The 16354-nt window shown below is 38.3% G+C and overlaps 1 protein-coding gene across 1 annotated transcript in view; it reads right to left on the bottom strand.

Annotated features, from left to right (window-relative positions):
* The window catches only part of CNGB1 (cyclic nucleotide gated channel subunit beta 1), a 49818-nt gene that overhangs the window by 12667 nt on the left and 20797 nt on the right, over positions 1–16354 (bottom strand). Inside the window, exons 6-12 of the mRNA XM_031949924.1 lie at positions 15568–15776; positions 14825–14875; positions 12850–12936; positions 11182–11246; positions 10694–10816; positions 2563–2704; positions 546–705 (exon numbers count right to left, since the gene is read on the bottom strand). Coding sequence (XP_031805784.1) covers positions 546–705; positions 2563–2704; positions 10694–10816; positions 11182–11246; positions 12850–12936; positions 14825–14875; positions 15568–15776 — 837 coding nt within the window. The remainder of the gene's footprint in view (positions 1–545; positions 706–2562; positions 2705–10693; positions 10817–11181; positions 11247–12849; positions 12937–14824; positions 14876–15567; positions 15777–16354) is intronic.

The following is a 16354-nucleotide window of genomic DNA, read 5'->3' on the forward strand; positions in this document are numbered from 1 at the left end:
GTCTTGTAAAATCAAGATATGCATTTAATGAACTTTATTTCATGTAGGAAATGTACTGTGTGCCTTCTCTTCATAGACACTAATGTGGTGATGGAGAGGGAAGGGTATATGACCCTGAAGGGATGGAAGGAAAAATGTAAACTTTTATTCTTGCTATATTTTTGAAGGAAATATTCCTGCCTAATATTAAATGAAACTGGGGTGCCAATCATTGATACATAGCAATATAGAGGACACTGCTGGTGAGGGTGTGAGCTTTGATACTTGAGGGCTTTGATGCAAGCATCAAAGAGACACCCACAAACCCCTCAGGGTGCCCTAGAAACTTGATGGAGAGATGTAGCCTGCCTGGCTTTGGAGAGTGACCCAGAGTGGACTTTTTACTTAGATACAGCCATACGTCTTATACACTTCCTCTGAAAGGTCACAATGTAAGGAAATTTAGAGAACATACAAACAGGAGCTACTTTTAATATCATTGACAAGATACATTAGGCAAATAAACCTTATGGAAGTAGGAACTTCAAATGGGATACAGATCTTACCCAGCATGCCTTGAGAATGCCATGTATATTCATACCAAGTCTTAACACGATTCTGAACCGATCTTGGGATTTTATAGAAATTCATGTACTTGACAGTACTATCCATGCAGCTCCTGTAATATGTTTGTCCTGCAGTTGCTGCTCCAACTACATCTCTCATCTAGGAAGGGTAGAGAAGAGAGTCCAAATAAAATTAAGAAAAACTTCTTATTAGCAATTTTAAATTAGATGTTTTAGATGTAACTGGGTATCCTCTTTTAAAGAGACTTTCTTACTTCATATGTATAATGCATGTCCTATTTCTTGCCTTTTCAATAGGTAAAGGAGGAAGGTAAAGAGAGGGAGAGAATTTGGAACTGAAAATAAAAAATAAATTAATTTTTTTAAATGAAAGAAGATGTCTTAAGTTCTCAGTCATCTTTATACTTTATAATTGAAATTTGTTTTTCTGAGACCTCCCCCAATCAAAAAAGCATAAGATACTTTTACAAATCATAGAATCTCAGGTTTGAGAGGAAGCTCAGAACTCAGCTAGCCCAACACAGAACTGAGACAGAATCCTAGTTGAAACAACCCTGTCATCATCCAGCATCTTCCCAAAGACTTTGCTTAGGTGGAGAGGAGAATTGCCTATTAACCCATTCCACTTTGGGAACTCCAGTTGTTGGGAAGTTTTCCCATAGAGCTCCCTCTTCAATTTCCACTCATTGTTCTTAGCTCTACCTTTTGGGCTTAAACAAAATAAAACTACTTCCTCTCACTCATGAGGACCCTTCATATATTTGAAGACTTCTATCATGTTTTCCTCTTCATACTAAACATTCCTAATTCCCGCAATTAATTTTCACACGACATTGTCTCCAGAACCTTGAATATCTTGTTATCCCTGCCATGGATATGTTTTAACTTATCAATGGCCTTCTTAAAATTAGGTACCCAGAATCGAACACTATAATTTTTTTATTTTTTATTTTGTATGTATATATATACTATAACTTAGAGAAAGTCTCTTTCTCTCTCTGAACAACTCTCACTCTCACTCCCATTCTTTAAGGAGAATAAGACTCTCACTGCACACAATTGGGGCACCATGATTCTCTCAACCCAGCTTGAGATTCACTAGTTTTGGAGACTGCCATATCGCACTTTATTCTTAGTGAGTTCCAATACATAAATTTTCAAATGGTCTTCCTGCCTCCATGCCCAGCATTCTACTCATTTTTACCACCTATAAATGGAAGGGCTTTAACTCTGCTCCCATAAATCTGAAGAGATGCAGATCGTTCCAGAGTTCCCTTTCTGCCATTCCCTACTTTCCTTTACTTATCTTCCCCTCCTTTCACACTCTCCTCCATCCTGAAATCCTTCTTGCTGTTGTTCAGCCCTTTCAGTCTGTCTGACTTTTTATGACCCCTTTGGGAGGTTTCTTGGCAGAGACAATGGAGTGGTTTGCCATTTCCTTTTTAAGCTAATTTTATAAATGAGGAAACTGAGGCAGACAGTATGAAGGGATTAGTAGGTACACTAGTATACTAGATACAAGTAGGTGTCTCAGAATGAATTTGAACTCAGAAGAATGAGTCTCCCTGACTCCAGTCCCACTTTACTGAAATCCTTAAACCACTTCTAAGCCTGAATTCATAAGACTGGCCCTTTGGAAAAGTATAACATGATGCTTTCTCTGGTACCCTCAAAATCTTGCTCATCCTCCCTCCCTCACTTCTTCCCCTTGTAGCACCTGCATCCCACCATCCCCTCAGTGTTTTCCAGCTGCTCTGGTCCCTCCTGGGAGGTGCACCTAAGAAACCCATTCCTCAAGAACTGGGGATTTAGCAGGGGTCCTCTCAGTGGGAGATCTGGAGGAAGGGGGGACAGACCCGCAGAGTGAACGGCTGAGGGGAGATTTCAGGCACTGACGCCGGTCAGCCAGGGCCAGAGAGAGGTCTGAGGGGAGCAATTTCCCAGGATCTTTCCAAATCAGCCAGCAGAGGCCACTGCCGATCCTGCCTGTACTCACCTGTCCTATCATCACCGAGAAAGCAAAGACCCCCGTGAAGTAGTTCAGTAGCTGGAAAACAATTTCAAAGAGAGTCTGAGGGTCAGGCAGTCCCCCGATGGTGATCAGGGTCTTGACAGCCCAATAATAACAGCGAATGTAACTAGAAAGAGAAAGAGAAGATTGGAGAAATCACTATTTGCTTGTGGAAAAGGAGGAGCTGAAGGAGACTTTTTTCCTTGTTTATTTTTGTACATCTTAGTTTAAGAGGCACCCACACCCCATACTGGGGATAACTATGGCGATGTAAAAATAATAATAGCTAATTTATAAAGCACCTAATATGTGCTATGCACTGTGCTAAGTACTTTATAATTATTATCCATTTTTGATCCTTGTAACAATCCTGGGAGGTAGGTGCTGTTATTATCCCCCTTTTGCAGATGAGGAAACTAAGGTAAACTGAGGTTGAATGACAAGTCCAAGGTCACATAGCTAGTGAGATCATACTTTAACTTATGTCTTTTTTTTTTAGTATTATAGTTTTTTATTTATAAAACATATGCATGGGTAATTTTTCAACATTGATTCTTGCAAAACCTTCTGTTCCAACTTTTCCCCTCCTTTGCCCCCACGCCCTCCTCTAGCTAGCAGATAGTCTAATACATTTAACTCATATCTTCTTGACTCAAGAAGTCATTTTTTTTTAAAGGTACTCTTTCTAAAAAAAATAAATAAAAATAAAAAGAGGCACCCATATGTTCACAGGGCACTAGGTGGCACCATAGTGAATAGAATGCTGGGCTTGGAGTCAGAAAGACTCATCTTTCTGAGTTCAAATCCAGCTTCAGACATTTACTAGCTGTATGATCCTAGGCAAAGTCACTTCACCCTGCCTGCCTCAGTTTCCCCATTTGTAAAATGAGCTGGAGAAGGACATGGCAAACCAGTCTAGTGTCCTTGCCCAAAAAAACTCCAAATGAGGTCATGAAGAATTGGACCCAACAACATATGCTCACAAGTGTACATCTGGTACAGGAAACAGAAGATTCTTAAGTGCTTATAAGCTTTGTATCTTTGGTCCCTTTAAGAATCTGGTGATATGGCAATAACAAATCTATAAGATGATCAATTCTGATGGACGTGGCTCTCTTCAACAATGAGAGAGTTCAAACCAGTTCCTCTTGTTTGGTGAAGAGAGCCATCTACATCCAGAGAGAGAATCATGGGAACAGAGTGTAGAGCACAATACAGCATTCTCATTCTCTCTGTTGTTGTTTGCTTGCATTTTGTTTTCTTTCTCAGGTTTTTTCTTCTTTTTTGATCTGATTTTTCTTGTGCAGCAAGATAAGTGCATAAATATATATAAACATATTGGATTTAACATATATTTTAACATATTTAACATGTATTGCACTACCTGCCATCTGGGGAGGGGGCAGGAGGGAAAAATTTGGAACAGAAGGTTTTGCCAGGGTCAATGTTGGAAAATTACCCTTGCATATGTTTTGTAAAGAAAAAGCTTTAATTAAAAAAAAAAAAAAGAATCTAGTGATAGCTAGGGGCTACTTCTCAGAATTATAATCTTAAATGCATAAAATTAAATAAACGAGATTAAAAAAACTAATTATGCTTGAAATACATATAAAATTTTAATGTTCATGAATTCTAGATTAATAATAATTAGCAATTATATTGTACTTTAAAGTTTGCAAAGTATTTTATAAGTAACCCTGAGAGATAGGTGCCATTATTATCCCCATTTTATAGTTGAGGAAACTGAAGCAAACAGAAATTAAGTGGTTTGCCCAAGATCACCCAGCTAGCATGTGTGCAAGGCTGGATCTAAAGTCAGGTCTTCTATATGTATACATAAATAACCCCATGCAAAAGAATAACCTACAAGGAAGCAAAGAAAAGATGAACAGTTCTAAATACGTCTTCTATTATTATATAAGCTTTCTTGAAATGGAAATTTGTTACATATTTTGAATCTTCCCTGATATTCTGCTCAGCACATGACAATTTTTTTTTGGGGGGGAGTGGTTTTTTTCTGTCTTTCTTTTTCTATTTTGTTTTTTTTTTTCTTGTTTTACATTTAAGTTTTAAATAAATAAATACTTTTTTAAAAATCAGCAAACTACAAAAAAGAAAAGAAAAACAAAGTCAGATCTTGCTGATTCCAAGCTCCCTTTTCTCTCCACTTACTAAGAACCCCTTACAGAATACCTTCTTCAGCCTGCCTGGAAACAAGTCTAAATTCTGTGCAACCATTTCAGGAAATACCCCTTTTTTCAACTTCCCTTTTAGTTATTTATAAAAAACAAGAGACCAGAAGGGCCTTTATCTTTGTTTATTTTTATATATCCTTGCTCCTCTCCAAAGCCGTGTTTCCTTTTTCTTTTCTTTTTTTCCTTTCCTTATCTTTCTTTTCAGCAAGATAATGGCAATTAGGTGACTTGTCCGGGGTCATGTAGCTAGCACATGTCTGCAGCGTTTCTCCAAAACAGGAAAGCTTACTTCCCGTGATACCATCACTTACCTGATTATGCAGAGTCCAGATTTAAAGTCAAGAAGTCATCTGAGTTAATCAGTCAAAAAGCATTTACAAGCACCTACTGTGTACCAGGTGCTGAGCATTATCCAACTCCATTTTGTAGATGAGCTCTCCCCTCCCCCATAATGAAGTGACTTTTCCAAGTTCACACAGGTAGGAAGTGACAAAACAAGGATTTGAACCCAAACCCAGTGAGCGATCTTTCCAGTATACTATGCATCTCCCTGAATTCCACATTAGGGCTCCTTAACCTTGTATGTTTTCTGTCGCTTTCACCGTCTGGTGAAGTCTATGGATCCCTCTCACAATAATATTTTTAACTAGTTGAGGGAAATCACAAATTTTAATTCCAAGTTAATGAAAATAGGAATGTAATTTTTTTTTTTCCCCATCCAAGTTCTAGCCCCTTGTAGTTTATTAATGGAGCCATTCTATCCAGGTTAAGAACTCCAATTCTATCACACGCTCCCAAATAAGCAGCCATGTTGTATTTTATATTAAATACCCAGCTCTTAACATGGGTCCCGGACCACAATATGTGCTATTGAAAAGTTTAATTGAAATCAATGGATTTGTAATGATAAGAAAGCAAGAATTCATGACTTCTCTAGATGGTAAAATAATCACTAACCACCAGAGGGAGCTGGTTCAATCTGAACCAAAAGTCCTCAGCACCTCTTGGACCCCTTCTCATGCTTTGGAGCATCTCTAATACTCAGTTCACATCCCACCTTCTGCAAGAAGGCTTTCCCAACCTTCCCGTTGCCCCTGCCTGATCTCTAGATGACCCTCCCTTATACTGTATGTCTTATTTGGCCATTGTTGTTTACACGTCATCTCCCTTGAGGGCAGGACTATTTTGTTGTCTTTCTCTACATCTGTAGTGTCTAGTCCAATGTCTGGCACGCAGTAGACACATAATAAATGCTTATTGATGGATTGCAAATTCAGAATGTGACAGTGGATTCTGTGGTTGATCACTGATTTTCAGTCACCTCTCCACTGTGTTTGGGAATTTATTTGGCCAAGATACCGGAGTGGATTGTCATTTCCTTTTCTGATTCATTTGACAGATGAGGAAACTGAGGCACGTAGGATGAGGTGACTTGGCCAGGATCACATAGCTAGTGTCTGAGGCCAGATTTGAACTGAGGTTCTCCTGACTCCTGGATGGGGAGCTTTATCCACCGAACCACCACTGCAGATGTGGTTTTTCTGATGTAAGACAAAGCTGGAAATTTTTGCTTTGGATTGAGGCCTGTCCCAAACTAAAAAGTCAGCCACATTTTCCAGTTTTATGGAAAGAAAAACAAAGGGGGAAAATACAAAAGGGACATCATCTAACTATTGGGCATTGGTGCCAATTTTAGGTCAAGATCCAAATTAAAGTCAGATGAATATTTTGGGAAAATGCTCAGAGAGGAGGGAGTTGGACATATCTGGCCAGCTCATAGCCTGAGGCTCATCAAAGACTTCTAAGAAGGAAGAGGAACCACCCCCCATACTCCTTGAAGGCAGCCCATTCCTCTTAGGAACACCATTAATTATCATCAAGCCCAACAGACTCTTGGGACTACTCGTGTGGGACCTTGAGCAACAATGCATAGTTTATAGATGACAATGGGCCACAAAGATCCATGATCCATCCCCCTAATGTTTTTTTGTTTTGTTTTGTTTTGTTTTTTGAGGCAACCAGGTTTAAGTGATTTGTCCAGGGCTAATGTGTCTAAGGCAGAATTTGAACGCAGGAACTCCTGATTCCTGGGCCAGTGCTCTCTCCACTTAGCTGCCTCAATGCTGCTTTAAATACTCTTTGCCTGAGGTAGCAGTGCAAGTATTCGCACAGATGGGGACACTGAGGCTTAAAGAAATTTTGTGATTTGCTAGCAGCTACTAAAACATTGATTTTAATTCAGATCCTGCCTCCTTCCCACCCATACCCCTCTTTTCCCAGTATGCCATTGAGAAAATGAGAATATACAAAGTATTTCCCCTTCAAGGACTTCTCAGAATTATGATGTAATTCAATGATATAAATCAACAAGGGATGTCTCCTTCCCCCACTTTCTAAAAAGTTCCACAAGGGTCCAAGAGCCATGGCAGAAAGAGAATGGAGAATATCTGTCACTACCCACTTTGCTCACTTTCCATTCCATTTTTTCTAAATCTGTGAAGTTTTAGAGTAAAGATCAGCATCCTACAGCTCTCATACTCAAGGGATCAGAGAGATGATTTTTAGGGGCAAAATGGAGCCAGAGCTATAGAGAAGGGACATGTATTATAGAAAAAAAGGAGAACTCACTTCATAGCCTCCCCTACTTCCCAACTGGCTGGGTCAGGGCCATCAGAAGCTGGTGGCTCAGGAACCCTTCTCTGGCCACTTGGCTTCTTGGAACTTGTCTATACAAACTTCCCCCTCCTTGCTCACTGGAGAATACATGAATGATGACTTGGTATGACTATTTGGGAAGAGCCTGTGGAACCCAGCAATGTCAGGAGCGGAGACTCAAAATGGAAAGTCAGAAGGAATTAAGAAGAATAAGCAAGAGAAGGACTGAATTTAGAGTGAGAGAAGGGAATTTCAAATCCCACCCATGTGACCTTGGATTTAGCCTCTCTGTGCCTCTGTTTCCCCATCCATAAAATAAGAGGGCTAGATTAGATATCTGGGTTCCTTTCAAACCCTAATCTATGACCCAATGATTCTGTGTTTTAGGCTAAGCTGAGGCAAAGGTTGGGGAATGAATCCACTTGAGAAACAAGAAAGGCATAAGCTCCAGGGGAGAATATAACACTATATTCAATAAGAGATGACAGGGATTTCAAATGTACACTGGCTACAGATGGAGTATAATGGTAGATATTGGCTACAAAAGGCACCAGAATTTCTATATAAAGGATTCACTAATACCCAGTTTGTAAGTTGATTTTAAAAAAATAAATCATTCATTTCTTTCATAACCATCCTTGATTAATTTGGATAACTTATGATTTTTGTATTTATTATTTTGAAGGAATACTTGTTTCCCAAAGAGTCCCCTAATGATTTTGTCAGAACTGCATTTCAGAACAAAAATGGGATCCCTCTCAATTTTGATGTTATTTACAAGGAAATGTCAACACATTGGTGTAAAGGACTGAAACTCTTGAGTTCATGCACTGAGGTCCGACCACTGAGCACTTAAGGCTAATTACCGACTGGACAATACTCTATTAGCATATGCTTGGAAAATGGCCCTTCCCACTATTCTGTGCTGGCTCAATAATTGGTGTATACAGAGAATTGTAGGAGGGACTGGGGGGTTAGAGTAAGACTAGCCAGAGTCACTTCTTTGGTGGTAGATGAGCAAGAAGAAGGTGGTGGAGATTCTGCATCCATCCAATTCACTTCTACCTTTAAAGACCAAGAATAAAGACCAAGGACCTTTGCTTATCCTGACTCCGGTTGATTCTAAGGTATCCAGGGTGCTAACGCGGTCATCACACATTAGTAAGAAAAATGTTGACAGTGATTACATTAGTCCTCTTGTGCCTTCCTACCTTGCTAAGGAGCACAAAGATTACCTAAGTATGAAGATGGGCTGGTCTGGGGTCCCATTCTGGTAAGTCTTCTACTCTACTCATCAACAAGTGATTAATTTAACCACATTCCCTTCCTCCAGCCAAAGCACAGAATCATAAAGCCAGGAGTGTCCCTGGGATCCTAATTAGAATCATTTTTAAAAACCATTTTTTGATGAACCAAATCAGTTTCAATAGGGCAGTAATGAATAGAACCAGCTACACCCAGCAAAAGAACTCTGGGAGATGATTAAGAAGCATTACATAGAATTCCCAATCCCTCTATTTTTGTCCGCCTGCATTTTTGATTTCCTTCACAGACTAATTGTACACTATTTCAGAGTCCGATTCTTTTTGCGCAGCAAAATAACTGTTTGGACATGTATACATATATTGTATTTAACTTATATTTTAACATATTTAACATGTATTAGTCTACCTGCCATCTGGGGGCGATGGTGGGGGGAAGGAGGGGAAAAGTTGGAACAAAAGGTTTTGCAATTGTCAATGCTGAAAAATTACCCATACATATGACTTGTAAATAAAAAGCTATAATAAAAAATATTTTTAGCCATTTCCTTGGCTGAAAGAGCCACTGGAGCTCAAAAAACTAGTGAATTGGCATAATGGGTGATTGTTATTGTTATCAGTGGTGGTCTTTCATTCTGAACCAGGAGTCAAAGGACCTGGCTTCACGTACTGGGTCTCTCATTTGCTACCTGAGGTACCTCCAGCAAAGAGTCTCATAAAGTTGGGAGCAGGTTGAACTAAAAGTTTTATCTATCTCAAAACTTTAGGAACAAAATGAAGGCAGATACATAGGCAATTTTTAATTATAATGATTATTCACATCTCTGTTCACTTTCTCCATGACAACTACAAAGGAAGTTTGCATTCATTAATGCAATTCATTAGGTGTCTAGTATTAGAAATAAGCATTCATTAGATGTCTAGTATGTACTAGACACTTTACAATTGGCGTCTCATTTGGTCATCACAACAGTCCTAGGGAAAAGGTACAATGATTATCCCCATCTCACACTGAGGAAGATAAGAGGCTAAGTGATTTCCCCAGAGTCATATAATTAGTAAGTGGCTGAGGCTGGATTTGAACTCAGGTTCTCCTGACTCAGCTTAAACACTGGGTGCAAATATTCTTAACTCCATTTTACAGTTGAGAAAGTAGTCTCAGTGACTCAGTGAGGTAGTGCAGCCATTGGGAATGATATAGTAATGATCCCCAGGCTACCTTGACTGGAAAGCATGATGTAGTACAGATCCTAGGCTACCTTGACTTACGAATGTTATATTTCTTCCCTTAAGCTATCCTGCTTAGTTTATCTTTTACACCCAGGATGCTGAGTCCAAAAGATTGCTGGCTGTCAGATAACAGCCTGCTGGCCAGTGATAACAGGATGCTTGGAGATAATGAGCATCAATAATGAGATGCCTAAAGTTAATATAGGTGTCGTACAAAATTGGGTGCCCACCCCTTGTCCTAGCAGTGTTTCAGGCTTAAAAACAACCTCCCCAAGGATACTCTCCACACACTCCCACCATGATTTCTGTATACCTGTGCACAAAGTAACAACATGACCACTTTTCAGCTCCAACGCTAAACCATAAAATTACATATCATGAAGTATTTTTCTCTATAAAAATACCTTTCCTTCCTATCTTCGTCATTTGGAATTTATCCCACTTTAATTGGTGTTACAGTTATAATAAACTTGGCCCTTTGATTTAGAGATAGATCTCTAAGCCTGCAAATTCTTTTGAGATACCTCACAATATTGGTCTAGAACCCCAATATTTGGGGGGTTCCCTTGAGGCCTTCAAACCATCAACAGGTAGTAAGTATTAGGGCAGGGATTCAGACTCAGCTCTCCTGATTTCAAATCCTGTGTGCCTTTTATTATATTATAATATAATATTATATATTAGATTATTTGCCTAAGTTGTATATATATATTGATACTATGAAGAAACAAGACTTTGACCTAGGCCAGTAGCGAGAAGAAAATAGTGACTTACCTGTTTCCCACTCCATCATAAACCCAATGAGTAGAGCCAATTCCTTGGTAGGCTGATGCCCAATAATACAGACATGAATTCACATGTAAACTATAGAGCAGATAGGCTGTGGTTCTTATGACTCTGTAAAAGAAAGAATAGATTTACAGGACCAGGGAGGAGGAGAAGGTCAACAACGAGATAAATCACATATTGCGTCTAAAATGAAGGTATGTGGCAATTTCTCTGAGACCACTGTCTGTTCCCTCCGGGAGAGGAATACGCTTTGTAGCAATAAGACAATTGGAAATTCTCAGTTCTGTTTACTGCGTGTCAAACATCTTCTCAGAAAAATAACTTAGCAGCCTTCCTTCCTCGGAGGGATTCGACTTGCAGATGTGTTTGCAAAGAGGAATTATTTGGATAGGAAAGGCTTCTACCCATTTCCTTGACAAAATTCCTCCCTTGTGTATTGCCATCACCAGCAGTGTCTGGCTACTGTATCTTACCTGTAAACATAAGCCTTGCTGAGGATAGCTTCCAGCCGGTTATTAAACTCAAAGAAAGCCATGTACTATAAATGAGAAGAGAAGACAATGAATACATAGAATGAACTTCAATGAGGAACTTGGTTATTTACTCTTAGTTTCTTTCAATGAGACTCAGCTCAAGGACCATTTCTAAAGGTAAAAGGCTTGATCCCCAAGAGGCTGATGTTCCCCTCCCCGTATCTACTTTATATTTATTTTGTCTGTGGAAGAAGAATCCTCGATCCTAATTAATGTAATTATCAAGTGGGCTGTAGCTCTTATACCTTCTCAAGTGAGAGGATTCCTTTTTGGTTCCATTACTAAATTAATCATTAAATTAAAGACATAAATAAATAAACTAGGTATTAATAAGTCTCTCTAAAATCAGTTGATCCCATGAATAAATGTATCAGGTTTGATTGAAAGAATTAGACATATTTCTGGATGTATAGATATTAGAGAAGGAATCTGAGCAAAAAGGTAGTCAATTGGACAGCTGGGTGGTATAAGTAGATAGATCACCAGCTCTGGAGTCAGGAGACCTGAGTTCAAATTCCACAGAAGAAAAAAAGGGCTTCTATCCTAGAGGACCTGTGATTTATCCCCTATCTCTCTACTAAGCTTGAGGTCACTTTTTCCTGAGAAAGTACTTTGGGAGAGTTTGTTTATGACTCTTAGAGAGACTGATTTTGTACTAATTCTCCTTGTTTTACCCCTTAGTAAATATTTCTTAGTAAAGGCTAATTAACTCTTGCTGGCTAATAAATGATAGGCAGCACACCAGATGGGAGCCCATGAGTGACAGTAATAGAAATGCTCAAACTCTTAACAGTTACCACCAGAACCCTGAAGAGAGAAATCATTAGGCTCATAGAAGGCAGCCTGACAATGTGAATGGGATTTAGGATAACCACAGAGGAGGTAAATATACTTTTGGTATTTACTTCTCTGTGGACATGTGGCTTCCCTTAGTAAAAATGTAAGCTCCTTGAGAGCAGGAACTGTTTCATTTTTGTCTTTGTATTCCTAGAACCTAGCACAATGCCTGGAATGTAATAGGATCTTAATAAATAAAATTAAAATGTTCTCCAAGATGCCTTTGAGAAGTGGATATCTAAACATTATCCTTTTACTGGTCAAAATTGTTATTCAGTTATTTCCAACTCTCCATGACTCAGTAGACCATAGAAAGATACGGCCCATGGGATTTCCTTGGCAAACATTCTGGAGTGCTTTGCCATTTCTTTCTTCAGTGGATTAAGCCAAACAGATGTTAAGTGGCTTGCTCAGGGTCACATAGCTGATAAGTGTCTGAAGCTGAATTTGAATTCAGCTCTATCCACTTAGTCATTCAAATATCTCCTTCCATTGATCAAAATAGACAGCTAAAAATTCCACAGTGGAACTGAGAGAACAAAGTTGACTGTCTACGTTGAACACTTTAAACTGGTTAATGTTCACTTCACATCCTGTCATGAAGGGATAACTTCTAACATAAATTCTGTCCCTTTCATTGGTCGTTCAATAAAATCAGAAGAGAAAGAATGTACTTTCCCATGGGAGAGGATATTATCCAAATGTTGACAGAAGGCCCCATGCCAACTAACCTTTGGGACCTATGGGACCTCTAAGACCTACGGGACTTACCTTTAAGCAACGTGGCAATCGTAAGAGAGAATTCACACCAACTTTCAAATAGAGCAAGTCAAGGGGCAGGAGACAAATCATATCCATCTAAAATGCAAATTTTTAAACCACAAATAGGAAGTCACAAAATAAAGACAACCATGAACCTTAGGACTTCTGATATACATGGAAAGATGGCATGAGAAATATGCCAGAGCAAAGAAATAGAAACAAAGCAGATGTCCATCAAGTGGAGAATGACAAAACAAATGGCGGTATATGAATGTAATGAAATCTTACAGCACTGTAAGAAATGATATGTCTCTATTGGGTCTATATCCCAAAGAGGTCATAAAAAGGGGAAAAGGACCCACATGTGCAAAAATATTTGTGACAACCCTTTTTGTAGTGGCAAGGAACTGGAAACTGAGTGAATGTCCATTAATTGGAGAATGGCTGAATAAATTGTGGTATATGAATGTTATGGAATATTATTGTTCTATAAGAAATGATCAGCAGGAGATTTCAGAGAAGCCTGGAGAGACTTACATGAACTGATGCTGAGTGAAGTGAATAACCAAGGGAACATTATTCACAGCAAGAAGAAGATTATGCCATGATAAATTCTGATGGACTTGGCCCTTTTGAACAATGAAATGATTCAGACCAATACCAATAGGCTTGTGATAGAGAGAGCCATGTGTACCCAGAGAGAGGACTATGGGGACTAAACATGGATCACAACACAGTATTTTCACCTTTGTTATTGTTGTTGTTTGCTTGCTTGGTTTTTTTTTCCTCTCATTTTTTTCCCTTTTTGATCAGATTTTTCTTGTGCAGCATGATAAATGTGGAAATATATTTAGAAGAAATGCACATATTTAACCTATACTGGGATACTTGCTGTGTAGGAGAGGGAGGAGTTAAAGAGGGAGGGAGAAAAAAATGGAACACAAGCTTTTGCAAGGGTGAATGTTGAAAACTATCTTTGCATGTATTTGGAAAAATCAAAAGCTATTATAAAAATAAAACATATTGACATTGTTTAAAAAAGGAAATAAGTCATGAATATAAAAAAGCATGAAAAGTTCTAAAAGAACAGATACAAGGTGAAGTAAGCAAAGCCAAGAAAACAACAAATACAATATAACAGTATAACAATGCAAATGGAAATTTATCAAAAATTTAAATTAAAAAATGACATTGTTATACTGTTATATTATATTATGTTGTTATATTGTTATATTATATTTGTTGTTTAGTCATGTTTTATTTTTATAATAGCTTTTTATTTTTCAAAATACATGCATGACTTAAATGAAGAGAGAACATTCCTAACCAATTCCTTCATGTGAGGAGCCTACAGCACTTAAACATATTTTCAGACTTTTTAAAGTGTATTTATCAGTTGTGTTAATTTTTTTAGAATATCTTTTCTTTTCTTTCTCTTTTTGATTTGTTCTTTAAAAAATATAATTTGCTGTGTAGAATCTTTGAGAAGGGAAAGAGGAAGATTTCTAGGAGGATAACTATGATAACAAAAAAAACAGAAGGCATCAAAAAAAACCTTATTTTTAAAAAAGAGGAAATATTCCAAGGCACTCACTTCAGCAGCTCATTGATTAGAATTAGAAATTCATCAGAAGCTAAAGAATGTGTTTCATTAATATGGGGAATCATAACAGCACCCACTTCCCAGGATTGTTGTAAAGATCAAATAAGATATTGATAAAGTACTTAGAATAGTGTCTGATGCATAGTAGTTACTCAACAAATACTTGTTCTTTTCCCTTTTTTTCTTCATATCCCTTCAGTGTCTAGCACACGGTATTTAATGTAGCAAGTGGGACATACATGTTTGTAGAACAAATAAATGAGTGACCCATATAAGTCTGTGAAGATCAGCTTTAAATGGGGATGCCCTCTAGAAAATCATGCATCTTAAGCTGATATATGATACTTACCTTAAAACGACGAGACTTTAAGTAGTTCTTACCTTAAAACGACGAGACTTTAAGTAGTTATTCCGCATCTCCTTTTTGTCTGTCTAAAAGAGAATGGACAAATGATCATCACATCACCATAATAGGTGCTTAATAAATTTTTGTTGACTGACTGATCATATTAGACTTTATTTCTCTCAATCTGTTGGGAAATACAGAGGAGAGGATTATGGGAAACTACCGTTTCTGATTTTTGTTTCTCAGAGGGCAATAAAAGGCACCAGATTTAACCACTGTGGTTTACATGTCTTTGTACAGGCTTCCTCCACCCCACTCCTCCCTGGAATATACTCCCCTCTTTATTTCTGCTTTTTAGAATCCCTAGCTTCACTTAAATCTCAACTGAGCCCTATCCAAGTATCATGTTCTATACTTCGTCCTTCCAACTAAATATACCTCTCTCTCTGACTCACTTGCCAAATTACTTTGAAAATATTTTCTATTTACTTATATGTATACTTATATGTTTTTTCTAGATACTATGTAAGCTTCTTGAGGACAGATCACACAAATCTAAGATTCTTTCAGCAACTCTAAAATCCAACCCTCTCCTTTTACAGAGGAAGAAATTGAGACCAGAGGAGCCCAAGATTAAGGCTGAAACTGAGATCAATGCCCTGGCTTCCAGCTCTTTATGCCAAACACAGTTGAGAGTAAATTGTCAATTGTCAAGCACTACAGAGAGTGAACAAATTTCACTATGGTGGCCAAACCTCGTGGTTGACCAGCAACTTACAATGATGTCTCCTCCTTTGACAAACTGCAGGCGAATCTGAAACACGGTGATATCTAACAAGTAGATGAGGTCACACAGATAATCCATCATTAGCCAGAGGTGGATGTTTTCCGAGGTCTGGTAAGGAAAAGCCCAGCGGACAGGAATGAGCCAGCAATTCCAGTTCCAGGCCAAGACCACAAAGAAGAGCCAAAGAATATACATCAGGTCTAAGAGAAAGAGAGAGATAGAGGTCAGTCACACATAAGCTTAGGGGCTTGTGAGGAAGATTTGTTTTTCATATTCAGTATGGAAAATGATATGGTGGCCATTAGGCAATAAAGTGGTATGTTGGACAAAGGACTGGGCTTGGAATCAGGAAATTCTTGGTTCGGATTTTATTTTGGACACTTGCTGTAATCCTGGAGGAGCCCACTCAACCTTTTGAAGTGAGCCTCGGTTTTCTCATTTGCAAAATGGAGATGCTTAAATTAGATGATTTCTAATGACCCTTTTAGTTCCAAATTTATTGCCTTAGATTATAGTATGTTCTCTGTTCCTCCTGAGAAGTAAGAGAAAGTGTAGATGTAAACTGGAGCAAAAGAAAGGTGAGATTGACATTAAGAAGATCTTTTGTTCCTTTCTATTCTTATAGATTAAAAACTCCATGCAAAAGGAGGTAACCACAGGAGATGAAGTACAGTGATGTGCAAAGAGGAGTAAACAGACTTCTGATGAATTGGTCAGGGTGAGAAGACCCATCTCAATCTAATTGTCTCTCTCACCATCTCAGGACACCAAGAACTGT

The sequence above is a fragment of the Sarcophilus harrisii genome, chromosome 2 (assembly GCF_902635505.1).
Source record: "Sarcophilus harrisii chromosome 2, mSarHar1.11, whole genome shotgun sequence".
Taxonomy (NCBI): Eukaryota; Metazoa; Chordata; class Mammalia; order Dasyuromorphia; family Dasyuridae; genus Sarcophilus; species Sarcophilus harrisii.